Source organism: Xyrauchen texanus, chromosome 15 (assembly GCF_025860055.1).
Source record: "Xyrauchen texanus isolate HMW12.3.18 chromosome 15, RBS_HiC_50CHRs, whole genome shotgun sequence".
In the NCBI taxonomy this organism is placed as follows: Eukaryota; Metazoa; Chordata; class Actinopteri; order Cypriniformes; family Catostomidae; genus Xyrauchen; species Xyrauchen texanus.
In genome coordinates, this window is record NC_068290.1 from 27,493,102 (window position 1) to 27,513,094 (window position 19,993).

The 19,993-nt window shown below is 40.4% G+C and overlaps 1 protein-coding gene across 4 annotated transcripts in view; it reads left to right on the forward strand.

Moving 5' to 3' along the window:
- LOC127656031 (collagen alpha-1(XIV) chain-like) overlaps window positions 1–19,993 on the forward strand; it is a 197,028-nt gene that overhangs the window by 8,668 nt on the left and 168,367 nt on the right. For 2 of the 4 annotated variants that reach the window (XM_052144161.1, XM_052144159.1), the window contains exons 3-5: window positions 5,880–5,996; window positions 12,751–12,894; window positions 13,530–13,616. The exons of 1 other annotated variant lie outside the window; for it this stretch is intronic. In XM_052144161.1, the coding sequence (XP_052000121.1) occupies window positions 5,880–5,996; window positions 12,751–12,894; window positions 13,530–13,616 (348 nt within the window). The remainder of the gene's footprint in view (window positions 1–5,879; window positions 5,997–12,750; window positions 12,895–13,529; window positions 13,617–19,993) is intronic. One more of the 4 variants, XM_052144160.1, reaches the window with a different exon arrangement.

Genomic DNA, 19,993 nt, shown 5'->3' on the forward strand with positions numbered 1-19,993 from the left:
CAGTCATGAAAAGCATTTTTCGGTACAGAAGAGACATTATGGGTAGGTTATGAAGCCTGACACAATACTTTGTGTGTGTGTGATTTTGTGAGTTGTATAAAAATAAAACCAAAGTTCTGAAGGTAATCTTTTTTTTTCATAAGCGCACAAAGTGTAGCGCTTCTATGTCTCATCCAATTTTCGTAAACTGGGGGTGCATTGTATGACAATAAAGTTAACAAGACCCATAGGAAATTAAAATCACAACGAGATCTAGTTAATATCTATTTTTTTTTCTTCTGTACTGCAATGAGATTAAATTGAGAGCTAATTGAAACTTTTACTTAAGTCTGCTGCTTCTCAGATATTTCTCCTAAAAAGGCCCCAGTAATATATGTCTCTTCAACTAGAGTTACAAAGGAGATTTCTACAATGTCTCACATTGTGCTCTCATGAGACCAAAGTATGCAGTCAAAAGTCAGAGATTTCAACAAAAATATTTCTCATCAAATACTCAAATTATCCAAGCAGTTCTATCCACATTTTATAGCGCTACACCCTTACTGCATGTCAACAATTGTCTAAGGAATTTAAAGAGAAACATTTGAGACAAAATTGAAACCTAAAAGACACATAACTTAGAACTCCATTAATTCTTCAAAGTGATAAAAGTGCAACATCTGAGAAATATAATTTTCCTCTGGGAACCGTTATTAAGCAATTTGTCTGCATGATATATTTAACAAGTCCTGATACATCTCCTTGGGTGTGGTGAGACATGTAGAAATGTCACCCAGATTTTCATTAGACCCTTCAATAATTCCCACCCTGCTTAGATCTGTGGAAATTTACATCAAATCAAGCACCCACAAATGATTGTAAAGCACAGAGTGTTTCTGGCTGCTCGCTTCACCAAAGTAAAGCAGGTATTAAAATTTTAATTCCATCAAAAGCAATTTTTGTGTTAGTGAAAAAAGAAAATAAACGTACAAAGCAGGTGCAGAGTCCTCTGACAGGTGAGTAATTGGAAGAACGATGATAAAAGGACTCAGTGGATTTTGGAGTAAGAACTACGCTAAAGTATGAGCCTCCGAAAGGATGAAAGATAACCACATCAAAGGCTTGTGGATTTGTGGGTGCGTGTCTCTAATATGAAGACAGATACAGGACCTCCTCCTATCTCTCGTTTCAAGTTACAAGTCAGCACTTGTCACCCTAAAACCACCGTAGCAGTTGTTCCCATCCTCCCTCTCAATCTCCACTAGAGTCTGTTTGCCACAGAACCTTTAATCACCAAAAGCCAGGTGATTTAGATACCTGGGAAGGGGGGTTTAAGTGAGCCAAGACAGTTTTCCACGGAATATTCTGTAAAACTGTCAAATTTTTAAGCTGACAGTCATGGTACTCTTCAGCATGCTCCCAGAAATAAAAAAAAATTTCAGGAAGGTTTTGTTCATGTGATTGAATGTATCTTATTGAATGTATTTTATTATTCATGGGTCATGAGCAGACATTCAGCACCCCAACAAGCTGGCATTTACTTTCCGAATTGTATTTCATGTACATTGTTAATCTCCTTCATTGTGTGCAGATACTGAGCTGGTGCTAAACCATACTCTTTTCTTCTATTTTCATACTACCAAGGTGGTTACTTTATATGCAGACAGTCCAATGAGATTTTTTCCCCCAAATTCTGTGGATGGCTGGACCAGTGCTTCCATCCTACTTAAATGAATGACGAGGATCATAACTGCTGGGTTTGAATAAAATTGGGATTGAAAGCATGTTACGATAGACAGACATCGACATGATAGACCCAGCCTGATCTCATTAACATTCGTTGCTATTTGTACGTTAATATTTATAACATTTAAACGTACATTTTTGTACATTTGAATAGACACTAAAACGTACAATATGGACGTTTTTACGTATTCACAGCTTTAGAAACGTTAATATTGACGTATCCATTACAAATATATTTGAATCCACAAATCGATTATAAATATATTTTTACATTTTTACAAATTCTAAATATTTTAGATATCTACCACAACCTCTTAACATAACCACATTTCAACAATATAAAAACATGTAACAAGTAGATTAATGTACAGTAGCAATCATTTTTTTCAATATATTAATTGATATATGTTTTACATCCGCTAAACCCACACCTACTTCTAAACCATAGCCATTTATTAAGCACTTAAAACACATAACAGGCAGATGACAATAATTTATTCAGAAAAATGGCAAAAGTCAGTACAGAAGTAGTCCAAAGGTCGATGCGCTGCATCCGATGTGCTCCCTGATGGCATACAATAGCTTTGTGTGAGGTAGAGAGTGGAATTTAAAGCTAGGGTGTGTACTCCAGAGAGGCTAGCAGTTAGCAAGCTAGCTTTGAAAGCATAACGTTCACCCTCACTTCAGAGGTGTCGCCAAAGTTACACCTCCTCTATCACACATGAACACACACACAGAGCAGAGTCTAAGCACCAGGAGGAGAGACATGTTGGTGGAATCTTTCGCAACGGTTTCAGATTACCTCATGTCTCATTTACAGGTTAGACATTACAATGATAACAAAAGTAATTCTTGTGCTCGCTCTGCACAGCGTCAAGGAACCCACGCTGATGATGTGTGATTGTCTGCACAAACAAGTTGCGTGGCGGTATGCAAATATAGATTGACAGACAGGAAGGACATCCAATCATTACATTCAGACTGAATGCAATGATTGGTTGATAATTTTTTAGTCCTCTCCCTTCTACAGAAGATATATATATATCTATATATACATTTAGGCCACTTAAATTATTGATTGCTATCAGGGTGTGAAGAGACTTTCAACCAGTTTAACAAAAACATTTTCTGGAAAAGATTGCACACCCTAGCTTTAAATTATGAATTGATGTAAATGTTCTCCTGATGCACACCGTAACATAGCTGTCATATATTTCAAACATACACATCACAGAATATAGCAGTCGCCAATGGTCATGAGACACTTGAGAGCTAATGAGCATGCAACATCACTGCCAAAACAATGCTGGTCGTAATGCTTTTTGTGTCTGTTCTTCACAGAAAGCTGACTGAAGATTTGGATTATAACTAACAAATTTATGGATACATTTTATTATTGTTTTCTGGTGCTTTTTGTGGTTTATTTTGTCTTTTGGCATATTCTAAAATCTCATTTTGTGTCCTGTGAAAAACAAATTATATAAATTAAATAATTAAATAAAATTAAATGATTTTTATAAATGATTAAATGATAACTGAGTTTTTATTCATTGGAACATTTTAATGTGTAGTCTTAGTTAAAGTGATATAATCCTTTAAAACGTTATATATGGCAGGAGAACTGAATGAAACCTTTAAAATGTCATAGTATAATGTAAACTGCATTAATTAAACTAATCTAATTGATTTTAAATGAAATTGAGATTAATTCAATGAATTCAATATTAATCGATTCAAACAGGACATGTAAACATTTGTACCTTTTTATAGGCGTTAATACGTAAAAAGGTGATGTTTAGATGCTGTCAATATTGTATGTTTCTGTGTTTATGCTAACTTTAGAGAATGTACATTTTCTAAAACCAAACTTTACATAAGAATACATACAAATTCTCGTGAGATCACTTTAGATATACTGATAGACAGAATTAAATAATATAATCTTGAAAATTGACTATAGTTACATTGTTCTGTCCTTATAAATATATTTATATGGACTATAAATATAGTTATAATATCGTCTTAAATATAGTTATGCACCCATTAGCCATCTTTTCACTATCGGGCCATTGCGAGCCAAGGCTATCAACTGGACAGCTTGGGTCAATAGCCTGAGACCTCGAGTTGCGAGACCAAAATGAATCTGCTGTCATTTTGCCCAATAGTGGAAACACAGCTACTAAGCACTTTATTAGGAGCACTATGGTCCTAATAAAGTTCCAGACATGGTCTTCTGCTGTTGTAGCCCATCCACCTCAAAGTTCGACGTGTTGTGCATTCTGAGATGCTATTCTGCTCACTACAATTGTACAGAGTGGTTATCTGATTTACCGTAGACTTTGTCACCTCAAACCAGTCTGGCCTTTCTCTGCTGACCTCTCTCATCAACAAGGTGTTTCCGCATTGGACTGTGTCCACACGATTGGCTGATTAGATAATCACATGAATAAGTAGGTGTACAGGTGTTCCTAATAAAATGCTTAGTGAGTGTGTATTTACATTATCTTTATTGGTTGTGTGGCACATAAATACTTTTCTGATTCAAAAGAGTCTTGTGTGACATTAAAAGGGGTCATGAAATGACAAATCACATTTTCCGTGATCTTTTGACATAAAAGAGGTCATTGTACTATAAAAACAGACTGTAAGTTTCAGAAATCAAAACTTCCTCAATGGAAAAAGAGCATTTGTTGAAACCAACTGCCAAAACGACTGCTTCTCTACTTCCTTTACATTGTGATGTCACGCTGTGGGAGACATTTGCATCTGACTGCCTCCAAAACAACATATCAAAGCCTAATTTACCTTTAATCACTTTTGTTGCCCACCCAGTAGTGGTGAGCAGTGAGATGGCAAGAAGAGAGCAGGTCAGTCAAGAGCAAAGAGCCAATCATAACAGTGGGCGTTTACTGTCAAGTCTTAAAGGAAAAACAGCACCAAAACCGAGTGTTTCTGACAAAGGGTCAGAATGAAGGTAGAAAATGTTCATGTTTTACAAATATATGACTTTTGTGTGCTCAAAAATGAATTGGACTTCCCACACTACAAATAATTCAATCTTAGATTTTGCATGGTTTATTTTCCTGAACTTCCCAAACAAACCGATTTACTTAAATTATTTGGACTTTCATCCAGAAAGTTTGGATGAGAGTGTTTGCTTTAATTCCAGTAACTCAAGCAGTTGTATAACAATGTAGCAAACTGCCATTGGTAAAAGTAGCTACTATGAAAGCTAATTTTAGTTAGTTACTCTCCAACAAATGACCACATTAAGAGTGCAGGAGTGTGGTGTGGGTGTCCATGAGAAGGGAGATGTACTCCTCACAGGAAACCCTGCAGTGTTCCTTTCCTCAGGTTGGTGCACCGAGATTTGTTTTTGTGTCTTATCTCTGTATTCTAAACACCCTATTTCAAATAGTATTGACCTTTTGGGTTGTATCCTTACATTTTCTTCTTACGTTTCTCTTTCTGATTGTGCCAACATGTTGTCTTTATAGGCACACTGTACTTTGTGTGGCTTAGTGACTTCCTTTCCCTGGGTAGAACTTTGGCATGTAAATTATAGACTATAAGAAACGGGAAACATTGATTATTCAATGTTTCATTACCTTTCATGGGGATGTGTGTGGGTTGGGTGTGGTGATTTCTCATAGGGCTAACACACACTTTGCCTACAACTGATTCTGGGTCAGATGGCTAAGTTGATTTCTGCAGATGAGTCTTTTTAATTTAATTAATGTAGCAAAATGACTCCTAATCAGTTGTCTACGTAGACTACAGTAACACTGATGAGATGTAGAAAGTAAATCCATATTCTTATCACCATATTCTTTCTGGGCTTTAAAAGTCACATTCTCTACTCAGTTACTATTTTGCCATTATTAATTATTAACTCTCTGTCCCTGTTTTGATTTGATGTAACAGATGGACGGACAATAAAATCTTATAAAAATATTAAATCATCTGACAATTTCACCTTGGATGTACAAACACTTGTAAATTACAATGGTAGTGTAAACAAGGGACTGAGAATTTGACTTGAAATATATATTTCCTTATCAAATAATTTTTACTGTACAACAAAAAAATTACAAATAAATCTATTTCACAATGCACATTTGCAAATGTTATAAATCTCCATTCTTCCCTTTCAGTTCCAGCCCCACGAAGACTTCGATTTAAAGTTCTGAATACAGGCAAGCTGCTTGTCTCATGGAAGGAACCAAAAGGAGAATATGATGGCTACAAATTTATTTATAATAGTGAACCAGGTAAGAAGCAATTACAACATATATATATATATATATATATATATATATATATATATATATATATATATATATATATTTTTTTTTTTTTGGGGGTTGTGTGTGATCAGTCAACATTAGTCATTGTAGTAGCACCACTATGTCACACTATGTCTACTAAGTCTATTATTATATTTATATTATATTTTTAAGGCTAAATTGTTCTTAAAAATGTACTCAAATGTGGTGTGAGACTGCTTTCCATGAGACCCAACAGATGTTATTGTTAACCATGCCAGATCTTAAGGACTCTGTTTCTATACATATTTGACAAAAGTCATTGTCTGTGCCTTTGATTTAACTCCTGATAACACAGAAAAAGCCATGGCCACTATTTGGTTTTATGTAGACCAAGTGTATAGCAATTAGTTATGTAAACTCACCCCTTTGTTAAACACTCACAAACCCCATTTCTGAGGCAACAATGAGCAATGTCTAAACTCGCTGTTTCTGAGTGCATTCCTAAACTCTGTATTTTAAGCTTCGCTCTATAGAATGGATATTCGTCAGCCAGTTAGACAGCACCAACAGATGGGAAGAGGACTCGTTTCAATTATAGCAGCTAATTTGCTGTGTTTCTGTGTCCAAAGTGGCATTAATCGGCATGGTAATTCTTCCTATTGGCCAGATTTGAGGTATTAAGGTGATGGAAGGGGGTCAAATGAGGACTGGTGAGGGTTGCATCAGTCACTGAGAGCGGGTCAATACGACTCTTTTGTGATTAAGGTGGGGAATTTCTGGCTCTGGTACCTAGTCAGAATCAAAATGGGTCAGTCAGGGGATACCGTCAGATCGAGCTGCCTGTGTTAATGGAGTGAGATGTCAGCTGTGTGAGGGTCCAGTTCCCAGAACAACACTGGTATCCCTAAAAAGAGAAGCAGAGAGTGATAAAGTTGAAGGGATCAAGGGAGATATTATTCAACATATTTAGTGGAGTGTGTCATTTCTGCGCCACTAGAGTCACCAATATAATTACAAAAATAACCCTCCTGTCTTTTATTGGTCGTCAAACAGATGTTCTTCACCAAACTCGGTGAATGTTGGGCTGGTCGAGATGCTCAAACAAATCAAAGCAATGTTTACATAGTGCCACAAAGCCTCAGTGTTACACTTTTTGGAGGAATTAATCTACAAATGACTTACAGTTGTCTAACAGTGTTTTAAATTGAATTACACACTTCACCTAATTACTCTTGAAAAGCTGTATTCTGTCTGGTGGTGTCTCATTGCATTTAATTGACTTGGACCACAATGGACTTGCCAACTGAGCAAAATAAGCACACATGAGCTCTCCAAGTTGGCTTGTATGTTCAACAGCAGCTGTGGTCAATAATTTAAACAAGAGATGTTCTTTAATTTTGCTATTGCAAGCACACAATTATTTCATATCTATTTTTAGAAGTTATACATGACTATTTTTGTTTCATGCTTTTTGAAAATCAAAGCAGGAAGACAGACGTATACTTACGACAACGTGATTCTGTCCTTTGGTCTCGTTTAAACAAATGAGAATTGGAGTGCTTTGATGTTGTCTTTTGTGTCATCAGGAGGGGTGACAGTTTGCTGTCTGAAGCAATTTTCTTGTTTTTTTCTATGAAGCCTGATGTGCAAAGTCATCAGCAAACTGTGCTTCTCCAGTTTTAAATCTCTCTGCTCTGAGCCTAACCCCAATCACGCTTCCATGGTTGCTGAGTCAGCAACTCCCACTCCCCTTCTATTGATCTCTCGGCAAGCAACAAGGATTTTAATCAGTATCATTGGTCAGGGATCTGAATTTCAGGGGCAGGCTAGTTCATCACATTGAGGGGTCCAACTACGCCACTGTCCAGGCATAACCATATTCAAATGTATGAAAATTAAAACTAATCTTAAGGAAATTTGGCTGCATTTCTAATTCATCAATATGCTTTTTCTGTCTATTTTAAAGATTGGTCCTTTCAGATAGCAAAAGTTGTCCTTCTCTCACAGAATTCACAGAACTACCAACTAAGTTGTATTCCCAGAACTTGTCGGCAGACAGGGATGTCATGAAGCAAGATGAGTTTGTGGCCAAGACCTTTTTGGAACAGACCATTTGTTACTGTCAGTATATTGCAAACAAACTACATGAAGATTTTGCTTTGCAGTGGCCATAAAGCTTCCTCCCACAGATTGTATTTGTGAAAACTTGGCATCAAAACTTATAAGAGTACTTCGCTGACTTGATCTGTGAAACAGCAAAGCACAACAGCCAGTGTACTTTGGGCAGATTGTTCATCAGGGTGTTTTGGAGATTATGTGTTTTCCTATTGTATCCAATAATGTGGAGTTCAATTAAATTTGAAAGCTGTATTAGATGTCTAGGAAGATAGAACATATGACACCCATCTTCTATTTCTATTAGCCTATGTCCTTCATTTCTGTAATTATGAACATTCTCCTTATGCTCAATATACAAATGAGTTGAGTGTTTTTCAAATCAAAAATGGTCCATCTATCCATTAACCACTTTGCCAAGACAAGATCAGCACAGAGCAGATGCATAATTTCTTTCTAGCAAGTTAACACAGTACATTTTCATGCCATCAACAAATTTGATTTTCATTCTGAGTGTTTTGGAAAGTCGGACTAACAAACCTAGATAATGTGATTGTCCAGCTACTGAGTTGACGCTGACTACCACGTGAGTTTGAATCCAGGGCGTGCTGAGTGACTCCAGCCAGGTCTCCCAAGCAACCATATTGGCCCGGTTGCTAGGGAGGGTAGAGTTACATGGGGTAACCTCCTCGTGGTCGCTCTAATGTGTGGTTCTTGCTCTCGATGGGGCGTGTGGTGAGTTGTGCGTGGATACTGCAGAGAATAGCGTGTGCCTCCACAGTGCTACGTCTCTGCAATAACGCGCTCAACAAGCCACGTGATAAGATGCACGGATTGATGGTCTCAGATGCGGAGGCAACTGAGATTCGTCCTCCGCCTCTCGGGTTGAGGCGAGTCACTACACCACAACGAGGACTTTTGGGAATTGGGCATTGGGAATTTAGCATTCCAAATTGGGGAGAAGAAGGGAGAAAAAAAACAAAACAACAACAACAACAAAAAAAAAACCTGATGATCCATGTTAGCCTAGCATGCTTTGAGAATTTTCCAAAGAGTCAAAATGGTCACAAATTGTTATGCTGAGCAGGTGAAGGCAGACACGGGGCGAGGATCTACTTGCAGGTTCTTTATTTAGGATCAACGTGAAGACCAAAATAAACAGAAACAAAAGGAAACATCCATGGGGGGACAAAACTGAAACTAAAATCACGAACACAACGGAGGAACACAGAACTAGGGAAACACGTCAGGAAGACAACACGGCAGAACAGGCAACGGAGCAAACATTGGAACATCCAGGAGTGGAGAACAAACAGGGTTTATATACACAGACACAGGAGGATCACAAACGACAAACAGGTGCGAACAATGACACAATGATGGCAGTGATGAGATCCGGGAATTGTGGGAAGTGTAGTTTTTAGACAAAGACAAGTGGAACACAGGGCAGACAACAAGGGAATCGTGACATAACCCCCCCTCTAAGGAGCGGCTTCCAGACGCTCATGAAAGAAGAAAAATGAAAAAAGGAATACCCAAAAACTAAAATCGTCCCAGGGAGAGGAGGGGGGGGGGGCAGGCAGACCAAAGAGGACACCAGGGGTAAACAGACAGTCCAAGGGAGCGCAAGGGGCAGACAGACAGTTCAAGGGGGCACAAGGGGCAAGAAGGCAGTCCAAGGGGGCACAGAGGGCAGGCAGGATGTCCAAGGGGGCACAAGGGGCAAGAAGGCAGTCCAAGGGGCAGGGACAGGTTCAGGAGGCATGGGAGGTGGCCACAGGACAGGGACAGGTTCAGGAGGCCTGGGAGGTGGCCATAGGACAGCCATGGGGAACTCCGAGTTCGGAGCCATGGAGAGCGGAGCCGTGGAAGACCCAGGTGGCAGAGACATGGGTGGCTCAGGAGGTGGAACCGTAGAAGGCTCTGGATTCGGAGTCGTGGGAGGCTCAGGAGGCGGAACCATGGAAAGCTCTGGAGGCTCGGGGGCGGAGCCGTGGGAGGCTCAGGGGGTGGAGCTGAGGGAGGTGGAGCCGAGGAAGGCTCGGGAGGCTCAGGAGGCGGAACCATGGAAAGCTCTGGAGGCAGAGCCGAGGGAGGTGGCGCCGTAGGAGGCTCTAGAGGCGGAGGCCTGGAGGGCTCTGGAGGTGGAGCCGAGGGAGGTAGCGCCGTAGGATGCTCGGGAGGCAGAGCCCTGGAAGGCGCTGGAGGCAGAGCCGTAGGAGGCTCGGGAGGCGGAGCCCTGGGAGGCTCGGGAGGCGGAGCTGTAGGAGGCTTGGGAGGCGCAGCCCTGGGAGGCTCGGGTGGCTAGAGGGGCAGAGCCCTGGGAGGCTCGGGAGGCAGAGCCCTGGGAGGCTCGAGAGGCGGAGTCCTGGGAGGCTCGAGAGGCGGAGCCCTGGGAGGCTTGAGAGGCGGGGCCCTGGGAGGCTCGGGAGGCGGAGCCCTGGGAGGCTCGTGTGGCTTGAGAGGTGGAGCCCTAGGAGGCTCAAAAGGCAGAGCCCTGGGAGGCTCGAGGGGCGGAGCCCAGGGAGGCTCGGGTGGCTTGAGAGGCGGAGCCCTGGGAGGCTTGGGTGGCTCGAGGGGCAGAGGCTTGAGAGGCGGAGCCCTGGCAGGCTCGGGAGGTGCTGGCTCTTGGACGGTCGAGGCTACAGGTGCTGGCTCTGGGATGGTCGAGGCTACAGGCGCTGGCTGTGGGACGGTCGAGGCTACAGGCGCTGGCTCTGGGACGGTCGAGGCTACAGGCGCTGGCTCTGGGACGGTCGAGGCTACAGGCGCTGGCTCGCTGACCGTGGCAGGTGTAGGCGCTGGCTCGCTGACCGTGGCAGGCGTAGGCGCTGGCTCGCTGTCCGTGGCAGGCGTAGGCGCCGGCTCGCTGACCGCAGCTGGCGTAGGCTGGGAAGCGGAAGCCTTTCTTCTCCTTCTCCTCCGGGCGGATGAAGTTGGCAGCGCTGGCTCGTCGATCAAGGCAGGCGTGGGGGTTGGTTTGCTGGCAGGTGGAGCAGGCGAAACATTAGGATGCTCGGGAGGTGGAGCCGTAGGAGGCTCGGGAGGCGGAGCCCTGGAAGGCTCTGGAGGCAGAGCCGTAGGAGGCTCGGGAGGCGGAGCCCTGGGAGGCTCGGGAGGCACAGCCCTGGGAGGCTGAGCCCTGGGAGGCTCAGGTGGCTCGAGGGGCGGAGGCTGAGTGCCCCCTTGCGGGTCCGAACACACTCAACAAGAAGTGTGGCATCCTTGTGGGCACTGGCCAACAGTACCTCCCTAGCAGACATCTGCAGAGCAGTGGGCTGGGCAACACCCAATAGCTTCGTGAGATTTTACAGTCTCGTTGAGTGTTTTGTCAGGTCCGAGCTGGTAGAACTCCTTAACACGACACAACCGACCTGGTGTTCTGCTTGCACACAACGCCCTTCACCAAGTTGATCCAGTGTGCCTTCTCTCCCAGGTTAGCCACTAAGTGTCGCTTCCTGGATGTTCTCCTCCCTAGCCTTCTGGCCTGCGAATTCAGCAGAGCAATTCGCGTCCACACCCACTACGAGCCACAGGTGCTCTGTACTGGGGTAGGGCTCCACAGGCTTAGTTCCTTCCTCCGCAAACTTCCCATGATGTATTTTCCACGGTACGGTCCCCCAGTCGGCAGACCCGCGTCTCCCTTGGGCAGTCCCACTGCCCCGGTCGCCGTGCTTGCAGAGTTCCCCCCTCATTAGGCAGGACCTAGCACCCCGCCGCTCCCACGTACGGCTTCACAACCGTTGTGGTGTATTTGCCACATGTTACCTCCTCCTAGCTTGGGCAGGATGTGGCCTCTGCAGATTCCTTTTCCCCTGAAAGACTAGGACCGGGAAAGACCGACTTCCCAGACGCATTTCATAGCGCTAAGATAGTCCCAGCCACTTCACACTCTATGCGAGAAACCGGGTTTGCTCACATGCTAGTCATGTAGCACCTGTTCCCCCCTTAGGGGTGCTGGGAACCTAAGGTCTATATGACATCTCTTTTGGGGGCGTTGGGGAGGGTTATGTGCAGCCGACACAGTTGCCTCTATCACGCTGCAGCCTGCTTGCACCTGTCTCAGCAGTTCACGTAACACGGGACTAGTGTGTGGCATTTTTTAATGGGACCCCTTATGTCACTTCATTTGTCACGTCGAGTGACAGAAAGGGATTGTCATGGTTACTGTCATAACCTCCTTTCTCTGAGGGTAGGAACGAGATGTTGTGTCCCTCCTGCCACAGCACTAGACCTACCACTGTAAATGGCCGTGCCTTATTCTCGGCTCCTCAGTGCAAAAACCTGACTGACAGACGAACGCCCGCTTCCCTTTATACCCGTATGCCGTACCAAGATGCCTATTCCCAGGAATGTTCTTGTAAAATGGCCTCTGTAGCAACAACATGTACCATTAGTCACTGAAACAAATCCGTCCCTGGGTGTGTGGTGATAAAATGTTCTATAACTATTGTTTTTATTGTTTCTATTTCCATAATGATCCCTTCAGAGAATTATTCCCCTCTGAGATTGCAGCCACATCAGAAGCTTTACATTGACACTCAGGCAGTAGGAAATGGGCTTCGATAAATTTCTGAACAGAAATAGAAATGTGAGACATTGCATACTAATCATCCTTTCTCTGATTTGTGTCTGATCACAGGTGGAGAGATGAACGAGCTGCAAATTGCAAAGGGAGAGAATAAAGCAATAATAAAGGATTTTAATCCCAACTTGGAGTATTCAGTCAAGGTTGTAGCTGTGAGTGGAAACCAGCACAGCAGAGTACTCCAGGGAAAATATTCTGGTATGAAAAATACCCCTTCTCTCTGAAGCAATCCCTCTGAATCTGTTTGCAAGTTAAAATAATGTGTTGACTGTACCCTTCTGTGTGATTTAGGAAAACATTGAAAACAATGCATGTCTTGAAAATCATTTTATTGTATATTCAAAATATTTACATTGGGATTTAAGTCTGAGTCCACTTGTGCTTCTATTTTGCATTTTTACAAATTATATTATCAGCATAAACATTTTATTGAAATTTTGAAAAATAAAAAAATAACATTAATTTTAGAATTTGTGATGTCCCCTTTTTGCTTTTATGACTGCATGCACCTGAGCTGGCCACAAGTTTATGCAAAACCTGATGATCCATGCTATCCCACCATGATTTGACAATGTTCTAAAGAGAAACTTGTGTGCTTCAGTGGAAGCAAGGAAATCTGACCTTTTGTGCAAATGATTGAAAATGTTCAATGTCATAAATTTCTTTAATTTGCATAGTTCTGATTAATGACCTAGGAATAGTGCTGGATCTTAAATATTTCTTCATTATTTAAAAAAACACCATTCAATCAAAAAAAGAATATTACTGTATATGAATATGTATATAGCATAATATGTTTTGGACTTGCTTAATTTCTCGTGTCTCTTCAATAGAAGACAAAGACAGTGATGGAGATACCACTCAGCCTCAAAGACTCAAAGAGCCCAGACCTATGGAGGAGGGCAATGAGATTTCAGCAGGTAAAGCCGAAGTTTAACCTAATTTCTCCTTGTGTCACTTTCTTTATTTTGCAGTTTCTTCTTTTCTTTCTCTTTCTACCTTGTTTATGATGTTACAGGCTATATGAAGTTCAACTTACATACTGCTAAGAATCATTATTGCTGCTTTGCCAGTGGGAGCTGCCCTGCTGTCAAGATATTTCAGCAATGGTGCTATCAATGAAGCTTTAGAACTGAAAGAGCCGAAGTTGCAGGGTGCATCTCTTCATAGGGTCCCTCACTGTTTCTTTTGTATGCCCCTGGCATACTTGACAAAATGAACATGTCCTGGAAACCAAAGTCAAAGATGATTATATTGTTTGAAAATTCTCACTGATGTCTCTCCGGACCAGACACCAGTATCCCATTTTCTAGCATCAAAAGTCCAATATCATAGTGATCTGTAACAGTTTCTGCTGACAGTGTTATGTACACATAGTAAATCATGACTGTAATGTAATATTACACAGTACAGACGAAACAACACACTTTTAAAGTGTAGGGGAATCCTATAGGGAAGTAAAATCACAAAATGAGATCTCATTAATATCTCAATTGTTTCGTCTAGAAAGCAACAAGTCTAAACAGTGATCAAATTGAGACTTTAGTTCAAAAATGTCTCATCAAATTCTCCCATAATCAATTGTCTGAGCTTTGCAATACACAATAATTGTATAGCTCTCTACGCTTGCTGTATGTCAACAAATGTCTCATTTGTGTCTATTTTCATTTATCCTAAGGGATTTTAATATCTGAGATTTTTCTACCCTAATGTAATATAAATTAAAACTCAATTAAGTGTCCTGAGCTATGAAAGAGCAACCTCTGAGCAATTTTTCTAAGGATTTACTAAGAATGAATTGCACATGCTGTCTGTGTTCTTTTTGCACTCGGTTCACTAAATTAATTATGCAAATCAAGTAATGGTGGAAACACACTCAAAAAATTCGGTGTTCAGTGTATTACAACCCCAATTCCAAAAAAGTGTGTACAGTAAGAAAAATGCTAATAAAATAAAAAAGGAGTGATTTGTAATTTATATTCACCCTTTGATATATTGAAAGCACTACAACTACACATTATATGATGTTTGTCCTTGTGAATTTCATTGTTCTTTTAAAATGTACATTATTTTCAAATCAAATGATTGCAATAATGCTCCAAAAAAGTTGAGACGAGCAATTTAAGACTAATAACATTTGACGAGTTGAAATAACATGGTGATGTGAAACAGGCGATGTTAAACAGATGAGGCAAACGTTTCATAGTATATAGGGAGCCTCCAAAAACAACCTAGTCCTTCAAGAGCAAGAGGCTCATTCGAGACTTGTCAATTTGCCAACAGATGCTTCATCAAATAATCCAACACTTTCAGAACAATGTTCCCCAAAGACAAATTGGAAGGATTTTGGGCATTTCACCCTCTACAGTGCACAATATAGTTAAAAGATTCAAGGAATCTGGTCAAATCTCAGTGCATAAAGGGTGAGATGACAGGGCAGACAGATATGTGCAAATTTTGGAGCAACATATACTTCCATCCAGCACCGTCTGTTCCAGGGATGTCCCTGCATTTTCCAGCAGGACAACTTCATTTTAAGTGCATTGCTGCTTAAGCAGAGATTGTGGGTGCTAGATTGGCCTGCTGGCAGTCCTGACCTATCTCTAATTGAGAATGTGTGGTGCATGAAGCACACTGTACAGCAACGAAGACCCCGTGCAATTGTGCAGCTAAAGAACTACATAATGTATGAATGAAGGAAAATTCCACTTTCTAAACGTAACAAACTTGTGTCTTCAGTGCCCAAATGCTTATGTGTTATTAGAAGAAATGGTGATGTTTCACAGTGGTAAACACTCGACTTTTTTAGAGCGTGTTCTAATCATCTGATTTGAAATTACTGTACATTTAAAACAAACAAACAATGAAATTCACAAAGAAAAACATCATATGTGTAGTTGTAGTGCTTTCAATATAGCAAAGGGTGAATATAAATTACCAATCACTCCTTTTTGTTTTTATCAGTATTTTTCATACTGTCCCAACTTTTTCGGAATTGGGGTTGTATATATTTATGTAATTTGCACATTTTTGAGCACTAGGTTGTGGATGGTGCTGCGAACTACCATGATCTGGCACCAGAGTTGGGTGTGTTATAAATAGTAATCCACTACAAATTACTAATTTACTATTTCAAATTCAAATTCAAAATAATGTCTTTAGCTTTAGTCTCCAATTTTATATAAAAAGTAATTCGATAACAGTAACTAATACTCAATAATTGGATGACACCCAACACTGTCTGGCATACTTTACTTAGAATGCACAATATCATTATGCCACTGTGATCCAGGCACCCAAATTGGCTCTTTAAAATGACATAAATACACTTAACTACTCTACACCTTGAGTCTGGATCCTAGCCTGGTTATAATGTTCTTCTCCATCATTTGATCATTATTTGGTGAATTACTGCTGCTATGAAAGAAAATGTACAAATCTCTTTTTAATTTGACCTATGCAAATTGCACAAGGCAAATAGTGCTGAATTTTGTGAATAAGGTGCCATTTAAAATAAGCCTAGTTTAATAATTAATAGAAAGGAGGCTTGTTTGCGATATAAAACTAAACATGTTTTGCACAGGTAGTTAGTGAATCAAACACAGTTTTTGTGCTGAAATACAGTCACTGAACACAACTATTCGGTGAACTCATCCCTGTTTGTTCTCAGAGGAAGACAAGTGCTCATGGTTGACTGTGCAAGAGAAGTGTCTTTAGCTCCTCTCGCTTGGCTTTTTTACTCACAGATCAAAAGAGACACTGTGCTTTGGTTATCCGTGATCGTTGGTTTTTATTGTGTGTAACAACCAACCCAGGTTGCCAGAGTAGTCTAAAATATGCTCTTGGGTGGAGCACTTAACTCTGGGTCCTCGGTAGATCTGCAGCCTTTGTGCTTCGTGGACTTGCATCTGTTGTTTGGAGTCTTTAATTTAGGGCACCTCTGTGTGACTGCCAAATGTCAGGCGTTTGAAATTAGTATGGCACACAGAGACCTTAGCTGTCTTGTTTCCCTCTTTAGACTACTGTCAGTGTGGGAAGATTTGGCACACATACACGAAGTGGGTGGTAAAGCTCTGATTCTGTACAGTTCTATTAAGACTGACTGCATGCTTTGATTATGACTGAGAACTAATTTGATTCTCTGCTTAAGATCTCATTAGCACAGAATAACAATGTAATATTTAAAACCAAGTTCTTGATGATGTGAATTTCCACTAGAGGGTTATCACTGCCACAAAGCTCACGCAGACAGTGGAAGTGATGCCTATTCGACTGTCCAACTGCACGTACGAGTGTGTGGTGGTGTGTGTGATGGATGGGATGGTGGTCTTTCACAAAATCAGACTCTCCTTTGATATGCCTCCCCTGGGAATGCGTCCAAGTAGACAGTATGAAAGTAAAAGTGGGCTATGACATGGCACTCTGAGCTTGACAAAGGGAAGATTGTTTGGCACTTTAAAATAATAGGGTTAAACTAGGGCTTGAAACTCTTAGTAAGTCATTTTTATTTAGTTTATTAAATTATTTTCTATTCAGTTTTATATGAGGATTGCAATTTTTGCAACCCTGTTACCAATGCAGTTTAAAACCATGATTTGTGTGAGTTTATAATTTTCTATTGATTAAATAGACAAAAAAATAAATAAATAAATAACAAAAAAACAAATTCAGAATGGATAACAGGGTTGCAAAGTATGCCTAAATTAAGCCATCTTTTAGTAGCGGCTTTCTAGTTTGGAGGCAGATGTTGATTTGAAGTATTCATTCAACAGATTATGTCAAAATTAGGATTTTAACTCTTGGATACAGTTAAAAAGTCAAGACTTTTGAGGTGGGACTGATCAAAATCAACATTTGGGCAGTGGAGGATACAGATATTTAGTATGTTTAAAACAAGTTACCTTTTCATGCTAGGTACATTTTATGTTACTATATATACACAGTACTGTGCAAAAGTTTTAGGCACTTGTGAAAAATGTTGCATAGTGTGGATGTCTTCAAAAATAAATAGTTTTAATTTATCAATTATATCATACAAAGTCCAGTAAACATAAAAAAGCTAAATCAATATTTGGTTTTCTTGGTTGTTGGCAGATAGGATGTTCCAAGCTTCATGGAGAATTCACCACAGTTCTTCTATCTATTTAGGCTGTCTCAATTTCTTCTGTCTCTTTATGTAATCCCAGACTGACTCGATGTTCAGTGGGGGCTCTGTGGGGGCAATGCTATCTCTTGAAGAGCAACCTGTTCTTCTATTCTAATCTTTTCTATTTGCAAAAGAAATGTTTGGGAGTATATATATATATATATATATATATATATATATATATATATATATATATATATATATATATATACAGTACTGTGCAAAAGTTTTAGGCACTTAAGATGTTTCACAAAAACAGTTGTCTTAAGATGGTTATTTATATATTCAGCTTTAGTTTGTCCATATATATTTGCCAAAATCATACTTTTTAAATCTCCTATAATATTATACAAATAAACTTCTGTTTGATTTAGTTGTATTTGACTTTTGACATTTTAAATGGGTTCAAATAAGCATTTAAATTTATTTTATTTTATTGTTGTGTGTGAAAAGACCAGGAGGTCAGCAGTTACAGAAATACTCAAACCAGCCCATCTGGTCCAAATCACTGAGATCAAATTGTTTCCCATTCTGATGGATGATGTGAACATTAACTGAAGCTCCTGACCTGTATTTTCACACACAACAGTCTGTAAAGTTTACTCAGAATGATGCCAAAAACAAAAAAAAACATCCATTGAGTGGCAGTTCTGTGGACGGAAATGTCTTGTTGATGAGAGAGATCAATGGAGAATGGCAAGACTGGTTTGAACTGACAAGGTCTAATGTAACTCAGATAACATCTCTGTACAATTGTGGTGAGAAGAATAGCATCTCAGAATGCTATTCTGATATGTGGGTTGGTGCTGTTTTGGCGGCACGAGGGAGACCTACACAAAATTAGGCAGGTGGTTTTAATGTTGTGGCTGATCGGTATATGTATTGTTTGTATTGATTGATGGTACTTAAAATGTATTTAACATATATAATATTTATCATAACAAAAACTTGGGATTTTCTGCCTGTAATGCTTAAAAAAAATCATGGGACACCAAAGTGGAAAGTGCTTTTTACTGTATCTCTCAATTCCTCTCATTCTCAAATTAGTGTTTCCAGTGGCAAATTCAGAGATGTCATAAACACAAAACTGTTCACCAAACACTTATGCGATGTCTGCAATTGTGATTCATGCTTAACATCTGTATATACTGTGCCATCACAGAGGAAATTAACTGACATCAAACATCTGAAACAATGCATGGAAGTTACAACTGTTTTATGATGGAAGTCCACAATTCAATTGGTTTCCAGCTTTACAGCCAGTTAAATGTGTCTGGGGGTAATGGTCTTTGTCTGAGCTTGTTGGCAAAGTCGACGGGGGTCAGCGGTCACGTCTGTTTCACACATAACTCCCTTCTCCCCGCCCCCCGGTAATAATGTGGTGAGAGAAGTCTGACAATGGTCTTTTATAACCCTTGAAGTCAGAGGACAGGGCAGTGGAGAGAGGTGAGAGGCCTGTTACTTAGAATTCAGTACCAGCATACACTGTAATCTAGAGAGTGCGATAATATAACCGCCACGAGAGAACACAAGCTGGCTGCACAAGGGACTGTGCCCATAGGAAAGAAAAATCACGAATGAGATCTTTTCCTTTAATCTCCTAGACATCAATGAGGTTAAATGGAGAGCAAATGGAGATAATGTCCCAAACTGCGCTCAGATTTGCCAAGACACAAAGTTTGCAATCAAACGACAAAGATTTAAATTTGAACTTCAGCATTTCTCATTTATTCCTTTCAAGGCCAAATTATCTGAGCTTTGCAGTCCATATGAATTTTATAGCACAATACTCCTACTGTTTAAAGGAAAGAGACAAGTTAATACGTAACTGAACTGAAACAAGTTGATAAATAAATGAAAAGGCTTAGATCCCTCCTGATGTCTCCTGAGCTTTGAAAGAGCAATCTCTGAGCAATATTTCCTCTGGGTATGCATCACCCCAGATGACCCTATATCACTTTCACCTGATGGTATTTTTAATGTGAGATTTTTTTGCAGAAAGAGCTGCTTTTAATAAGAGATCACTGGTGTAGAACATTATTTTTGGAGGTGCTGTATAAGGTGCAGAGATGGCTTTCCTTTAAAGCGCTCTGCTGCCCTGCATTAGGGTGTGCGAGGCACAGGGAATGTTAATAATGTCTATTTTGGCTC